General features: G+C 44.0%; 1 protein-coding gene and 1 long non-coding RNA gene across 2 annotated transcripts in view; one reads left to right on the top strand and one right to left on the bottom strand.

Moving 5' to 3' along the window:
* Positions 1–316: 316 nt before the first annotated feature.
* LOC308593141 lies at positions 317–7,518 on the top strand. The gene is made up of 2 exons (XR_014010775.1): positions 317–3,425; positions 3,458–7,518. It is a non-coding gene; the product is annotated as an uncharacterized lncRNA (long non-coding RNA).
* Positions 7,519–9,033: 1,515 nt separating this feature from the next.
* Positions 9,034–16,495, bottom strand: part of GRHL2 (grainyhead like transcription factor 2) — a 59,500-nt gene continuing 52,038 nt past the window's right edge. The window contains exons 11-12 of the mRNA XM_081204968.1: positions 15,307–15,371; positions 9,034–13,925 (exon numbers count right to left, since the gene is read on the bottom strand). Of these exons, the coding sequence (XP_081061094.1) occupies positions 13,811–13,925; positions 15,307–15,371 (180 nt within the window). The 3' untranslated portion in view covers positions 9,034–13,810. The remainder of the gene's footprint in view (positions 13,926–15,306; positions 15,372–16,495) is intronic.

Genomic DNA, 16,495 nt, shown 5'->3' with positions numbered 1-16,495 from the left:
CAAGTTAGGGATCTCCCTCCCCCCACCTCTCCCTCTTTCTTGGCCACGTTAGGGTTCTTCTCCACATGCCCCCCTCTGCTACTGCAGGGAAGGCATGGATCCAGGTGGTTTTTCTTTGGGCCCGCCATTTTCCCTGGGAAAACCCCCTGTTTTCCCCTGAATCGAAGCAAAGGTAAATTGGGTTTTCGACAGATTGACAGTGCTTCCGATTCAGCAGTAAATGGAGGGTTTACCACGGGAAAGCTGTGAGACAAAAAAGCAAAACTGCTCAGACCCCAGCCACTGCCGTGCCTAGAAATTGTGAAGTCTGAGAAGTCTGAGTGACCCCCCCAGACGTGTCATGAAGCACATGTCATTGCTTCCAATAGCTAACTGGCTTGTAAAGTCATTTTTAGTGGCCACACACAAATTGACACTGGTATAATTCTAAAGGAATAGTTTGCATGGAGCAATAAGCAAGGCATTAGCGTATATACGTATAGATATCATTGCAGTTACGTTTTTTTTGGGATTTTTTTGTAGCTGTTACTGTAGTCGCTGGGAAATTCTCTGTTTGAAATTCCCACTGCCTCGCATAGCTTGCATGCAGCAATGGTAACCTATTAGGCAACCGTTACTTGGATGGTACCACAGGGTTTGACTTGAGCATAGATAGCCATTTCATATAACGTAGGGCCAGAAACACACCCTTCATTATTTTTATGTCTTGAAAACTTGTACGACTGTTACGAAATAGTAAGAGTTTGGCCCATCCTGTTTGATAAAATCTTGAGAGATGTTCCCGACTGCAGAGTCCTGGGTTTGGGCATATTGCTTAGTATACAGAGAGTGATCGCCTCTGAACCTTCCGCCAGTGTCTTCCCATGTGTTTTGTCAATTCCACCAGAGTGGCAGTTGATTGATCCCACCATACACATGTTTGTACTGGGGTTACAAAACCGAGAGTCTCTTTTGTTAATTTCATAGTTCCAAATTAGACTAAAAGCCCATCTTGAAGTTGCATCCAACCTCCTAGCTAGGAAGCCACCTTGCAAACAGTGTTTGTCACGTGGCAAGTTCTTCTGCCGCCTGTTGGAAAACAGGATTTTGACACACATAGTAATTCAACTAGATGAGGCGGCTGCTACAGCAGAGCTACAAAATTTGTGGTGGAGGTTTCTGATGGAGAGCCTATGGTCGTTTTTTTTCAAAATGCCACACATCCTCCTGCTATCATTCATCAGCAGGAACAAGGCAGTGTTTCTTTCCTGGCTTCCCAATGCAGAGGTCGCTGCTGCTAACGAAGAGGTGAGGCGGCAGGAAGGTCCATGTGGGCAATGTGGCAGAGCCGATCTGTCACTCCTGAGGCTGCCCCTTGCCCCTCTCCCTCTTGGTTGCCAGCAGTGACTTCTGCATTGGGAAGCCAAGTAAGTAACTTGTTTGAAAATGTGCTGCGAGTGCCATCACAAAATGGCTGCTGTGGTGTGCGGCATAACACAAAATGGCTGCCAGAACAGAGCGGGGAGGGGAGAGGAACACAAAATGGTGTGGGCATGTTTCCCCTCAATGAGAAAAAGCATTTACACCAGCCACCTACTTCCATGCTTGCTCACAGAGAGGAAGTTCTTTGCTCTGTTCTGAAGGAAGGGTGGGAATGAAATGTCATGTTGAAGGAAGCATATTCAGTATGGGAGAAACCAAACCAGGGCAAAGAGGAATTGAACAGCAAGAGCATATAGTCTGCCATGCAGTGTGGATTTTTGAGGGGATAATTACTGAGATTCTTCACAGCTGGCATAGGAAGTAATTGTGGGCACACTGGCACCAGGTTGGCAACCGTCAAATTGATCCAATTGCCTGTTGTGTTTGGAGCACACACTCTTTTCCAAAGGTGGCAAAGTTAGCTCTCAAAGTCTAAATTACTTCCATCCTACTGTAACTCCCATAAATGCTTTAGGGTGGGATCCAGCCACATCTTCACTGATGGAATTTTCAAAACATGAAGCATAACCCTGTCATGATGTGTTTTAAACCCCTATCATCGCTGGAGCATGGAGAAAGAGCTCTGTTTGTAAGGAGGCTTAAGACTTGAGCTGGGGGGAAATTCAGTTCGGTTCTCATTTAAACACAGGCCTGTGTAATTTGCACTTCCTGGAACAACGCACAAATTGACACACAGCCGTCCTTCAAGATTTGCACTCCTTTGAATTTTGCAATGCAGTTCCCCAGCCAAATACAAAAGATGTGTATATTAGGGGAAAGTGTGCATTAAAATGCATATATTAGTGAAAATGGCATAGAGGAATGTGTATATTTGACTAAACTGCATACAGAAATGTGTGTATTAGGAGAAATTCACATTAAAATGCTGGCAAATATTTCATGAGGACTCTTTTGGGGGGTGGGAATTGTGAAATGTTGTGGAAATGTGGAGAGCTGCACTTGAGACTGGGAAAATGAGAAACTAAGAGAAACTAAAATTAACAGATTTGTCTGTCCATCATCAAGAATCATACAATTATTAGTTTCAACCCTAGGCCATCAGTGCAGACTTGGAAGATACAAAGTAAAGCTAATAGACCTTTAGTTGAAATCACAAAAGGCCATGGCCACAAGGCGTTGCTTTTAAAAGGCAAGCGGATGTCTTCTCAAAATGTTGCTTTTCGTCTAAGCAGCTGTGCTCACCCATTTTCTGCAACACTCAGAGATCCTTTTGGCTCAGAGCCTTGTTGCCCACTTTAGGGACATGGCATGTGGTTCCTTCTCTGGTATGTCAAAACCAGAATAGAGTCGATTTTGATATTCATATGTGAAAACAGGCCAAAGGCGGAAGGCCAGAAGCAGCTGCACAGAACATAAATAGGTAGCATTGTTTTTTACACACATCTTGCAGCCCAAGCCTATACACAATTACAGTGGTACTTCGGTTTTCGAACGTAATCCATTCTGGAAGACCGTTCGAGTTCCGAAACGTTCGCAAACCAAAAACTCAATACGGAAGCCTCAATATGGAAAACTCAATATGGAAGCTGCGTTTCATGTTCGACTTCTGAGGTACGTTCGAAAACCGAAACATTTACTTCCGGGCTTACAGCGTTCGAGTTCCAAAATGTTCCTCAACGGATGGAGACAGAACCTGCTTGTCACCTGGCCAGATGTGACAAAAAAAAGAGTTGATTTAAAGTCAATGCTTTTCTAGATGGAGGTTTATAGTGGGATCAGGACTCCTTTTCATGGGGGGGGGGGACTGTTGTCAATGGCAATAATTTGCAATAGCCCAATGATCAGCTTGCAAATTAAGTCCCCATATGGAAGCACCCTGCAAGTCATGCCTTCCTTGCAGCAAAGAAAATCCCTAGAATCGTGGAGTGACACTTCTCCTTCCTGTTGCATGCCGCCCCCATAGCTACTTTTGAGGTGGGTGACCCTCTGGAATGCCATGGGATGTGGCATGGGGGGGGGGGACTATAGCAGGAAGGGAAAATGGATGCCTACTGCTTGCATAAAAAGTGGCTTCTGCTAGCGTCGTGGGATCCAAACCATTCTCTCACTTTTGCTTCTCCCCCTCGTTCTCATGTGAAAATCTACAGACTATATGAAGATCCCAATTCCTGCTTTTTTAAGAGTTCATGGCCCCAGTACAGAAAGGCACATATACACCTTGTTAGATGAGGAAGTCTGTGTATAATGGTGCAGCACTCACCTGCCTTGGTTCAACCCATCACCCAAGGTAGCAGTTCCAAAGGGGGAAGCATCAGACTGCATTTGGTTCCATCTCTTGTCACACTGGTAGAAGAGCTGGAGAAAGCATTTTAGCAGCTACTGGGTTGTTTCCAAGACCGACAAAGAGCCCTGTCTAACTTGAAAGCTTGCATACTCACTCTGACCTTGTTCCAATAAAAGAGATAGCTGCTGAGAATCCAGTGGGAATAAATTGCGGGTGCCTACTGACTTTCCCGTTGTGCCTCCTTTTTTCTTATGCAGCCTAAAGGCAAGACATCAGATGAACATTTTGGAGCGCAGGCGGCTGTATTACAGACACCTAGGCCTTGTGCAGACCCATGCTTAATTGACTAATAAATCATCCTAGCTGATGTGCCATCAGAGACACAGTTGGCTCTTGATCCATAGCTCTTTGCTTAGATAAATTGGCTGTGGTGGTGACAAAGGCTGAGGAGATGTAATAGTATTTCCTCTCCCCCCTTCCTTCCTTCCTTCCTTCCTTCCTTCCTTCCTTCCTTCCTTCCTTCCTTCCTTCCTTCCTTCCTTCCTTCTGTGCCAGTCCAGTGAGAACAAGCACTTTCAGGTCAAGTCTTTAGCAGCTTTGACACATGCATGCGCACACAGGCATGTCCACACACAGGCACACTACGAAGGCATTTAGCATTCTTTAAACAATTATTAAATCTATAATGCTGATGGTGAATAGACTTCAAGTTTTCTCTGTAGCATTTTATTAAAGCCTTTTGGAATTGCTGGTGCCGAGCTAGGTAGAAGGGGTGTCATTTTTATTGTGGGGCCGTACACTTCCTCCATTCTCATGTTTTATGAACACAAACCACAAAATCACAGAGCTGCACCAGGCAGACTTGGGAACAAACTCAGTATATAAGTCAGGCTGCATCACAGGCTACCAGATTTCCATTACAGTGACGACAGAAACATGCACTTAGACCCACGCTGGCCTCAACCCAGAGACACCTGATCGGGATTAAGTTTCACTGAAGGGAGCAAATTAGTCGTGACTTGGATCACCTGATCTGGATTGGGGCACAAGGGCAATGCAAATAGGGGACTGCATCTCACGCCTGAAATTTGAATGTGCATCTGCCATGCCTCAATTTGCATGTTGCAAATTAGCCATGCATCCATTTGCTCATCAATATACCCCATCTGCATAGCATGGTTCCAGAGCTAGCAAGGCCTGGAAAACCACCTGTGGACATTGCTTCTGTTGGTGTGTCTCCCTTCTTGGGTCAGGTTGAAGTATATGTCGTTTTTAAATGTTCAGCATGATGGGTTAAAGCCAACCTGTAGAACAAGCACGGTATAGTCAGTGAAAGAATAGAGCAGATTTGGTGAATGGTAGTAAATTCTGTGTTCCCAAGCATGGCCACTGTTTTATGCGTCCTTTTCTAGAGTTCTGTGTGTGGAAGGAACGAACTTTTTTTCCCTTATATACTGACAAATGCACTTGTATTTATTGTTCAGAGAATGACTTTGATCTGTACCCGTTATAGTTTCCTATCAGTTGAGACTCCCCAACCCCTCCCTCCCTATACATATAATATGCAGATTCTGTGCCAGTCTTACCAGTATTGGTTGCATTTTTAAGACAGTACTTCTGTGTGATCCTACTGTGTGTCGGTAGCGGCAACTTTGTTGTAAAATGTAAGCGGGGGGAAGAAACTTAAAACTGAATTCTTGTGTTCGTGTTTGGCTTGTAGAAACAGTACTGAGACTTGCATGTTCATGATATTGCAGCCTTCGCCATCCTGAGGCCCTCCAAATGTTTTGGACTACAAAACCCATCACCCCTAGCCAGCGCATGCGCTGATGGGTTTTGTAGTCCAAAACATCTGGAGAGTCCCAAGTTGGCGAAAGCTATTGTACCGATTATTTCCCCTCCTCATTGCTAGTTGTTGCACAGTTATGCAATTGTTCTCAGTTGTATAGGAAACTTGCATTCCTTGTTTGTTTGCTTGTTTGTTTTAAAATGGGGATTTGTTACAATCTAATTTTTTTAATAATCTGTTTGATTGCGTTTGTGTGTGTGTGTTTTTTTAAACCACACCTGCTCTTTGCTGCTCAGGGGTTGCTGCCAGGAGAACATTTTGTTCCCCAAACATGGTGATTTTCATGGACTCCTATCTTGCATGGTAGGGTGACACCACTGCTTTGCTCAAAGTTAGAGGAGTTCCCTGGCCATGGAGCTTTGGCTCTAGGTTTCCCTTGTGGCAGTAGCTGAGACTGGGAACCAGCCACCCTTGTCCATTTCCCACAATGCTTTGGGATAGCCTTTTCTGACCTTGGGTCCTTGGGTGTTGTTGGACCTCAACTCCCATCAGCCCCAGCCAGCATGCTCTAGGGCACTGTGGACTACTTGAACTGGCAGGCAGGTTCGTGGAACAAGGGTGGGGATCTCAGCAGCTGCCTGAGGGATCTCATGTAATGGCGCCAAGCCTAGCTTCATTCAACAGCATCCCCCATAAGAACATAGGAGTCTGTTGGATCAGGCCCTTGTAGTTCAGTATCCGGATCAGACAGTGGCCAATCAGATGCCCATGGGGAAACCATAAGCAGGGTACCCAAAGCCCCCATCCCTTTCATGGGACACCTACAAGATCTCACACACAAATATTCCATCCCCAGCCACTCAGTCGCTTGCTCAGCTCTTTCCGGTCTCCTCATTCTTAGGAAGGCTATAGATTAGAGCTGGAGCTTTCGTTCCCCCTTGCTTAACTTCTGTGGTTAAAAAAAGTACATATTTTAAAGAACTGAATGCAGACTTAGTGTGCTGCCCCAACCAAGCTCTACTGAATTCAATGGGACTTGCTCCCAGGTGAGACTAGGCTTGCAGCCTTAATCATAGACCCCCTGAAAACCATAAGCCTACTCTAAGTATGACTAAGTATGAATCCAACCCATTAAAAAGGGTGTTTTGCCCAGTGTAACATTTCTGAGATGTTTGCTCGGTTATCACCATGTTAACTTTTGACATGTAAAGTTGCCATACACGGTTATTTTTTAATCATCCCAGGTTCCTAAATTAAATATTTTTAATCCATCATCCTTATCAGACAAGAGGCAGTATTTACAATGGGCAGGATCCAAATCAAAATGAAGCACCTTTAAGGCTACAATCCTATGCACACTTATTCAGTGGGACTTGCTTCAATGGAAATGCATATTTTGGAGTGGCGAAGGTATCAGCTGGTGGGGGGGCTGTGAGGTGGGGGCCTCCCAAGCACTCACATGCTCAACCTATGGGGAGTTTGGATCCAGACTTTTGGGAGTGGGCCTATTGTTTAATTCACCTGTTTCCGCACTTGGATGGAATCCCTTGTGGACTGCATGCTACAGTCAGGCATAATGTCTGTTGTTGTTGTTTTAAAATGTGAAAATTGTAGCCAAGTATAGCCCATAAATATTTTAAAAGCAGCAAAGTGTGTTGGTTTAAAAAAAGAGGAGGGAGATGCATTTGTGACAATGTCTTTTACAGTGCCAAACATATGAACAGTATTGTTTTGAAGGAAGTTAAGACTTTTTTTACTGTATTATTGGACAAATATTGTTTTTAAATGTTAGATTTTGAATAATTTTGTATTGTAAACTTGTTTTGTGACATGGTGCTTTTTCATACTGGAATTACTGATTGCACCTGACTATAATTATTCTGTTTTCTTATATGAATACATAACCTCAAACAAATCTTTATGAAAACCAGTGTATGGCTGAGACCTGAAGTTTGCAAATATAAAGTCCTCCCTAAAGCCCCTAAATGTTACTGCCTCTAATAAATATTTTGCTGCAGCCAGGCTTTCTGGAAAGTTCCACTGCATTTCTCTGGGGGAGGGAGGAGACAGACAACGAATATAGTAGTAGTAGTAGTAGTAGTAGTAATAATAATAATAATAATAATAATAAATAATAATAAATAATAATAATAATAATAATAAATAATAATAAATAATTGTACCCCATCCATCTGACTGGGTTGCCCCAGTCACTCTGGGCGGCTTCCAACAAATGTAAAAGCATAATAAAACATCAAACATCAAAAGCTTTCCTATACAGAACTGCCTTCAGATGTCATCTAAAAGTCGAAGTTATTTATCTTCTTGACATCTGATGGGAGGGCATTCCACAGGGCGGGCGCCACTACTGAGAAGGCCCTCTGCCTGGTTCCCTGTAGTTTTGCTTCTCGCAGTGAGGGAACCGCCAGAAGGCCCTCGGCGCTGGACCTGTGTCCGGGCTGAATGATGGGGTGGAGACGCTCCTTCAGGCATACTGGACTGAGACCATTTAGGGCTTTAAAGGTCAGCACCAACATTTATTGATTTAGAATTCATTAACATTTTTATCCCACTCTTCCTCCAAAGAACTCAGGGCAACGGACATGGTTCTTACCTCTACCTCTTAAAAATAGAATAAAATCCTTTCAACAACCCTGTGACGTAGGTTAGGAAGAGAGAGAGGAGGGCTGGATCAATATCACCCACATGAGCAGGTTCAAATCCGGGTCATCTGTAGAAATTTCAGTACCGTGCCAATATGTAATTGCTCCGTAAGAGGAAAAGGAGAAATGGGAGTTGGAATATGAGAACTCACTTACATGCCTCCTCCTTGCTTTTGCTGCCTCTTCTTCAAGCACAAGAAGAGTGAAAAGACAAGGAGAAGGTACAACCACCTCTCTTTCCAGGTAGTGGTGCAAGCATTAACTACAGTGGTACCTCGGGTTAAGTACTTAATTCGTTCCCGAGGTCCGTTCTTAACCTGAAACTGTTCTTAACCTGAAGCACCACTTTAGCTAATGGGGCCTCCCACTGCTGCCGTGCCGCTGGAGCACGATTTCTGTTCTCATCCTGAAGCAAAGTTCTTAACCTGAGGTACTATTTCTGGGTTAGCGGAGTCTGTAACCTGAAACGTATGTAACCTGAAGCGTATGTAACCCGAGGTACCACTGTAATGTGAAGCACTTGCTTGATACATAGTCATGAATGGACATTTTCTCTCGCCTCCAATCTTCCACTCCAGCACCTATACTCAGGGGTGTGTGGGTGTATTCTGTGCGCACACACACACATGTAATCTTAACTTTTGTGTTTCAGGACCAAACATGTCCAAGGCTGGCCCAACACGCCCCCCAACTGTGCACTGGTGGATTAGCTTTCATTTACTTAATAAAAGACCATGTGGCAAATTCAGTAAGTTCCCCATCACAAAAGTGCAAGCCCATTCAAGCAAATATGAGTCAATATTCAAAATGCTTCAGTGTGGAGCCGAATAATCTATCAAACAACAGTAAGAAAAGAAAGATAAGAAAAGGTGGTGATATCTTACGAATATTTATTTCTTTCCCTCTTAAAAATGTACAAAAAATAAAATAAACCTGTATGTTTATAGATTTCCCTCTCCCATTTACAAAAAAAACTATTAAGTTACACAAACTAGTTTTCTTAGAATAAAATAGCACACAGTGTTTATACATGGAGCTTTCTAGCTTTCCAGCTAATGGGAACTATGCACAGATTTATTTATTTTTTGGCACAAACAAATCCTCCTGTTTGCATCATGTCACCCTAATCTGGGAGAAACATTGAGGGGAGGCAGGGAAGGGGAAGGGTTACAAGAAAAACAAACATTTTACAGGGCTGCACACTTTAAAAAACTTTAAACAAGTCTATTCATTTCCAGTTCTGCATGATGCGGCTGACTGAATCCATAACAACAGCTTTTCAGTTTCCTCTCTAATAATAATAAAAACTCAAGCAGCTATGTTAATTTTGCAACTTTCCAACTGGTCTACAGAGATCAGAACAACAGGACCAAGTGCTGGGGGAAATGGCTTAATTCATAAATCACATGGTTCTGTGTACATATCTAAGTCATTTATGTTTAGGAACAGACATTTGTTAGCAACAATGAAAGATGGTAAAAGCTCCCTCTTCTTTTATGCCCATCAAAAGTAAAATATGATTTTTAAAAAATTGGTAGGCTAGGTAGACTCTATGTGATTTATTTAAAATGTGTGTATAGGAAGAGGACTGAAGCAGGCCTTATTACCCTAGTAATTGTTATAGCCATGTCAATATTAGTAATGTATTAGTGGATGGACAAGCAGAACGTCTACATATAATTGCAGCCTGTGATAGTCAGAAAGTTACCACTCTGCAATTCTTATACAAATGCAGATTATATAGGGCTAGGAGTTTTCTTTCCTCTCTAAAAACAAACAAACACCTAAGTTTCTAGCCCTTATTGACTAGAAAGGCACAGAGGGCTAAACTCATTAAATACAACAATATTTCTCTGCACCTTCTCTGGATAGATAAAGGGGGGCCCAGCCAGTTTTAAAAAATAGGCAGAGTCTTCACAGTGTAGAGCTTTATTTCAGAAGACAGCAGTAAGGGTGATTTTTGTTATGTGGCCTTCTTCAAACTTTTCACCTTTCTGAAATGTCTGGCATGCCAAGGTACTCATGAAGATTTATCCCTTAACACCAGTAAATGGTTCTGAGGCCAGTGATCTGAGAGCGAACCCTTGCGCATACCTGATCTTCCTCTAAGGTCACCCATTGTTTGAGGTCATTAATGGAAGGACAGCTACCCAATTGGCCCTTGGGGACTGCCTGAAGATACCCAAGCTTCTAAGGGATCCCATTGGCTCCCCAAAACGAAGTCTGAATGCCCACTTTTAGATTGCTTTGGAATGATCATTATGCTTAAGTGCTAAACCACAGAACAGAAGGGGTAAGTTATCATTTCTTTCTGGGTTGCATGGCAACACCATGGTTACATAGAACACTGGGAGCTGTGCCTTTGCCAGCCACCAAGAAATGTTCAACAGGTGCAATTTTACCTATCACTTCATGATGGGCATAAAGAAGAAGAAGAAGAAGAATGCAATTCTTGATTTTCACCCTGCCAGGCAGTTTGGCAGTGAATTATCAGTTTGCTGTAAAAATGGCTCCGTAAGCTCAATTGATTCTGAAGCAATGCTAAATCAGCATGTTATTCACTTCAGATATATCAGTCAGCATAGCTTTACATGACTACAAGGGACATACATGCTTATGCAAGTATGCACAAATGAAGAGGGTGTTTATTCTCTCATGCATTTTGCATACAGTGCAGATTTAAGACAACTGTTCTTTCTCCTCTCCCCCTTTAAGAATCAATATTGGCGGAACTCAGAAATGCAAGATTGTGACCAAAATAAATTGACCTTAAAACCATTGAACAAAACAGTTTTTTAAAAATGCATGCATCTCATAATGCAGCGTTTGGCATTTTTCCTGTAACATTTGAAACATTAGAAAAGGACTAAGCTGCTAAAAGAGTATCGGCAGAAGCAAACACTCCTGAAATTTAGGTCAAGTTAATTTACATACCAGAAACCTTTTAAGAAACATTCATCTCCATAGCACCATTTTGCTTGAGCAAGGAACCTCACTCTTTGAAGCTCTGGTTGTCCCAATCAAAGGAGTGCTTGAACTACATTTGCTTTCCAAAGTTATTAAACGAATTACAGGGTTTCATCTCAGATTCCTATTTCATAATCTCAGGGTTGCCTTAAAAAAGCCTTAAACAGAGTCCGGCTGCTCAGTATCTACAGTTCCTCAATCTCAGGCCCCCAGGTGTTGTTGGATTGCAAGTGCTATTATTCCTAGCTGGCTTAGGGATGATGAGAGTTGTAGTCCTGGGTTGAAGAAGGCTGACCAACACTGGCTGGCAGCAAGTCTCCAGGGTTTCAGCCAGAAGCACTACTGAAAACAGTGGCAATCAACTCTTTGACCTTATGCAAGCAAACCACGTTTTGCTACCAATCTCTGGCCATTCCCAGCAGCCCCATTGATGGAAGTGCAATGAAAAAAATGTCTACTACATACCGATTAAGACAGGCTGAGTAATATGATCATACAAAAACAAAGTCTATAGAGTCAGGACTTGATATGTACATTCAGACCAAAGTCAAGGGACGCGTATGTACATTTTTACATTTACAGCGAGACCCATCAGGGGGCACAAGGACGTTCATCAAAATTTCATCCAAGAAATTTGTTCCATTCCTGCCACAACTCCTGAGAAGCTGAATGGGCAAGGGAATGGCAACCAGGGATGAGGTGGGTTGGGGGAGTGTCTGAAGGGCAGGGAAAGGAGACAGCAAAGATTAAAGGAGCTGAACAAGGGGCAGGGAAGCTGAGGTGAGTCACCAGGGCATGGGAGCATAGGCTGCATCCTTTTTCAACTGCAACAAAACTGCCCTGCCTCTCTGGCTTCCTGGGACTGTAGGGATGGAGTTCCCTAGATCAGCTCTTCTGAGGATGGGAGGGATAGAAAGATGCCTCTTCACCCATCCCCATCATGACCAGAGGTGTCCAGATTCCCTTTCTTGGCACCATTCATGCTGTGCACATGCATGCAGATTGCATCCCCAAATCTGTGCCTGAAATTTGTACACTGTGCGAATGGGGATCTTGGCTATTCGTTGATTTCATTTTAAAAAGAAAAGATAAACCAGCAAGCACCTGCTCAGCTGGTCTCGAACAGTGTTTGCTGAACCAAAACCACCCACCTATTAAGGGTGACACAATGGCTGTCTTCAAATACCTGAAGGGCTGTGATGAAGAAGAGGGAGCAGAGTTGAACTCTGTTGCTGCTCCGGACGGCAGGATTAGGAGCAACGGGTGGGAATTGCAGGGAACTGAATTTCAGCTGAACATTCAAAGAAGCTTCCTAATAGGACAAGCTGCAGAACAGGCTGCCTCAGGAAGTGGTGGGTTCTCCTTTGCTGGAGGATAGAAGGAAAGATGTCCATCTGTTGCAGATGTTGTAGTTGCACCTTGCAAGCTGCATGCAGATCCTGCAATGAGCAACAGGCCGGACTCGATGACCTCCAGCTCTACGGTTTCATGTTTTTATGACTTGCTATAAATAATAATAATAATAATAAAGACCTTCTGGCTCAGTTTAGGCTTGGCTCCAGTTTGCCAGAGGCTCCCAAGGAAGAGGTGAGCTGAATGGAGATATATCTTCTGAAAGCCCAAAGTCAGAATCGGAAGCAGGCATGGAGGGAGGAGAGTGTTGGTGGTATTGGCACTGCCTCAGTTCTTGCTTAATGCAGAAAATGGAGGGTCTCATCCAACAAAGATGCAGAAGGCCAAAGGATGAAATCCAAGGGTGCAAAGAAAGCATAAATATTTCAGAAGCCGGAAGACAAATCATTCGGAAACTGGAAGACAGTGTGGTATCCTTGAACAGAAATGGGCACGGGAGGGTGAACGAAACCCACAAGCTGGTGGTGCAAATGTCGGGTGTGCCACTGGAAGGAGAATTTTAACGTTCTAATACGGATGCTGTAGAAGCCACTCAAGAAAAGGTATGTATGGAAACGTCACTGAATAGCTAATGGCAGAATCTCTCTCCTCAGCGAGAGTTGCCTGACAGCTTCTAATCCCAGGATTAGAAACAAGAGTGGCAGTAAACACATCCACACAGGTAGGAAAAATATATTATTACATATTATAAACATTATATACAAAGGTTAAAAACGGATGGTGCTTTACTTACACATGACACGCCATCCAAGTCCCCTACTCACAGTCCTCAATTGCCCTGGGCTGGGAAGGATATGGCTAACCTACACATTTGTTTGCTGGTAGTTTTGTACCAGTGAACATGATCGGCCACTTTCCTTGCCATGGATTAGAAGATCAAATCTTCAAGCAATTTATTCCTGAAAGTTTCAATTTTAACTATTAAGTCCCAGGAGAACTAATGCAATTCCACAATTTCATTTTCGTCCACATTAACTCTTTTTTAAAAAGTCACCGTTTCTCCTCTGCGGTGGGCGAGAGGCGATGTCCACAGTCTGCTATGTACAGATTGCAGCGTGAGGAGCAATAAATAAGGAACTTTGTAGAGGTATGTTAGTTCATCTTGAACGGACTGGTCAATGACAACTGGGCTTGTTTCCTCGCTTCCAGTGGAGTTTTGTAACAGCCTCTCTTCTTGGCAGCCGTGAGTCATCAGGGCTTTAGAAGAATGGTCCCCTTCCTTAAGATGAGGGTGAAATGCTACGACTTCACTAGGCTGCGTTCTGATCTGGGCTAGATTTCCGTCAACGTGACCTTGTAGCCTTCACCCAGGCTCTCCATGTTGAGGATGAACGTGTCTTCATTGGAATAATGTTCAATGATGTTATCATCCATATTTACCAAAATCCTGGAATCAGAAAGGAATGTCAGTAAAATCCCCCTAGTTTCACATATCAGGATAGATTCACATGGCGAATCTGCCATGGGGTAAGGGATGCGTCTGTCTGTGTATTTACCATTTGTGTGCACACTTTGACACAAGCCATAGCACAGCTCATTGTCTCCTGGAGGTTCCAGCGAAATTTTAAGTGTCAGTGAACAAAGTAGTACTTCTTTTTGAGTAAATATGCATAGGATTCTAAAGTTAGACATAAAATCACAGTTGGAAGGGGCCATGAAAGTCATCTAGCCCCAACCCTTGCAATGTAGGAATCTTTCACCCAACATGGGGCTTGAACCCACAACCCTGGGATTAAGAGCCTTATACTCTACCAACTGATCTATCCAGCCTCATTGCAAAATCTCCAGATAAATCCAAACCAATGTAACCCCACTGAAACATCACAATTCAACCAAATGTTGAACTGGAAAGTTGCTTGGGCTATATGGATCATATTATTATTATTATTATTATTATTATTATTATTATTATTATTACAGATATTTGCTTGCTGCTCAGGGAGCCTTTTTGGCTGAAAAGCAGGTTACAGAGGAGGCACACGAAGAAGGGCCTCAATGATGACCGCAGGCTCTGGGTTGGTTCATATGGGGAGAGGCGATCCTTGAGGTATTGTGGTCCGGAGCTGTTCAAGGCTTTATAGGTCAAAACCAGGACTTTGATCGGCTAATTAAACCTTTCCTGGGTGTGAAGTCAGGGAAACAAGATAGCAAAGGTGATGGGGTATTAGGTGCTGGGCAGCCAATTAATGCCGCAATATAGACAAATTCCTTGATGTGATAGCATTGTAGTCCTATTATCTTTTCTTTCTACTCATCTCCCTTGTTTGGGGAATACTGAAACCCCAGATTACAGAGGCTTCATTTTCCCCCCTGTTGCCGCCGTTCAATCTCAGAGGTAATTAAAATACTAATTATTCTCTATTTAATTTGAAACACAACTGAATTATATTGTACTTATCACAGACGACCTCTTCTCATGATGCAATAGTGTTGAGAGAGCTGCTGCAGAATTGTTGCCTGTTCCCAAGCTGTTTGGGTAGTGTGAGAAGTCCAAAAGTCAGTGCGAAATGTCCCGGGGTCAATGCTTCTCCCCTGCCCTCCCCCCCACAGGGGTGGGGGAGAAGGAGCCACAAGGCAGGCTAGTCCCACCTGAGCCCAGGGCACATCACATGACTTGAGGAGTCTGGGAGGGGTCTGTGAGTTGCTCAGAGCTGGGGTCCCCTCTTGTCACCTAGGACAGAATCTAGGGCAGCTGAGGTCTCAGGACACTGAAAAAGGGGGGGGGGAGTGACTCGGAGCCAAGGTGAGATTTAGTTTCCCTTACTTACCCCTTTTTGCTCTTCTTGTACAGCTTTGTAATCTTTTCAGCTGGAAGACCGTATTTCTCAGAAATCTGAATTTAAAATTTAAAAAGAAGAACGAGGAATTATTAAAAGCAGAAACCATTACCACCAGCTTCAGTTAAAGAGTGTGGAGAGTGAGTGTGTGTCTTAAAAGCACCCAACTTCTCAGCACTTCTAAGAATCAGGCTTAATGACCTGAAGAAATAATAATAATAATAATAATAATAATAATAATAATTTATTATTTGTACCCCGCCCATCTGGCTGGGTTTCCCCAGCCACTCTGGGCGGCTTCCACAGAAACCAAAAAACACTAAAATATCATACATTAAAAGCTTCCCTGAATAGGGCCGCCTTAAGATGTTTTCTGAATGTCAGGTAGTTGTCCATCACCTTGACATCCGATGGGAGGGCATTCCACAGGGCGGGCGCCACCACCGAAAAGGCCCTCTGCCTGGTTCCCTGTAGCTTCGCTTCTCGCAATGAGGGAACCGCCAGAAGGCCCTCGGCGCTGGACCTCAGTGTCCGGGCAGAACGATGGGGGTGGAGACGCTCCTTCAGGTATACTGGGCCGAAGCCGTTTAGGGCTTTAAAGGTCAACACCAACACTTTGAATTGTGCTCGGAAACGTACTGGGAGCCAATGTAGGTCTTTCAAGACCGGTGTTATGTGGTCTCGGCGGCCGCCCCCAGTCACCAGTCTAGCTGCCGCATTCTGGATTAGTTGTAGTTTCCGAGTCACCTTCAAAGGTAGCCCCACGTAGAGCGCATTGCAGTAGTCCAAGCGGGAGATAACTAGAGCATGCACCACTCTGGCCAGACAGTCAGCGGGCAGGTAGGGTCTCAGCCTGCGTACCAGGTGGAGTTGGTAGACAGCTGCCTTGGATACAGAATTGACCTGCGCCTCCATGGACAGCTGTGAGTCCAAAATGACTCCCAGGCTACGCACCTGGTCCTTCAGGGGCACAGTTACCCCATTCAGGACCAGGGAGTTCTCCACACCAGCCCGCCCCCTGTCCCCCAAAAACAGTACTTCTGTCTTGTCAGGATTCAACTTCAATCCATTAGCCGCCATCCATCCTCCAACCGCCTCCAGGCACTCACACAGGACCTTCACCGCCTTCACTGGTTCTGATTTGAAAGAAAGGTAGAGCTGGGTATCATCTGCATATTGA

The sequence above is a fragment of the Podarcis bocagei genome, assembly GCF_964188305.1.
Source record: "Podarcis bocagei genome assembly, chromosome: 8".
NCBI classification, from domain to species: Eukaryota; Metazoa; Chordata; class Lepidosauria; order Squamata; family Lacertidae; genus Podarcis; species Podarcis bocagei.
The sequence above is the reverse complement of the archived record's forward strand: the minus strand, read 5'-3'. Positions and strand labels throughout refer to the sequence as shown.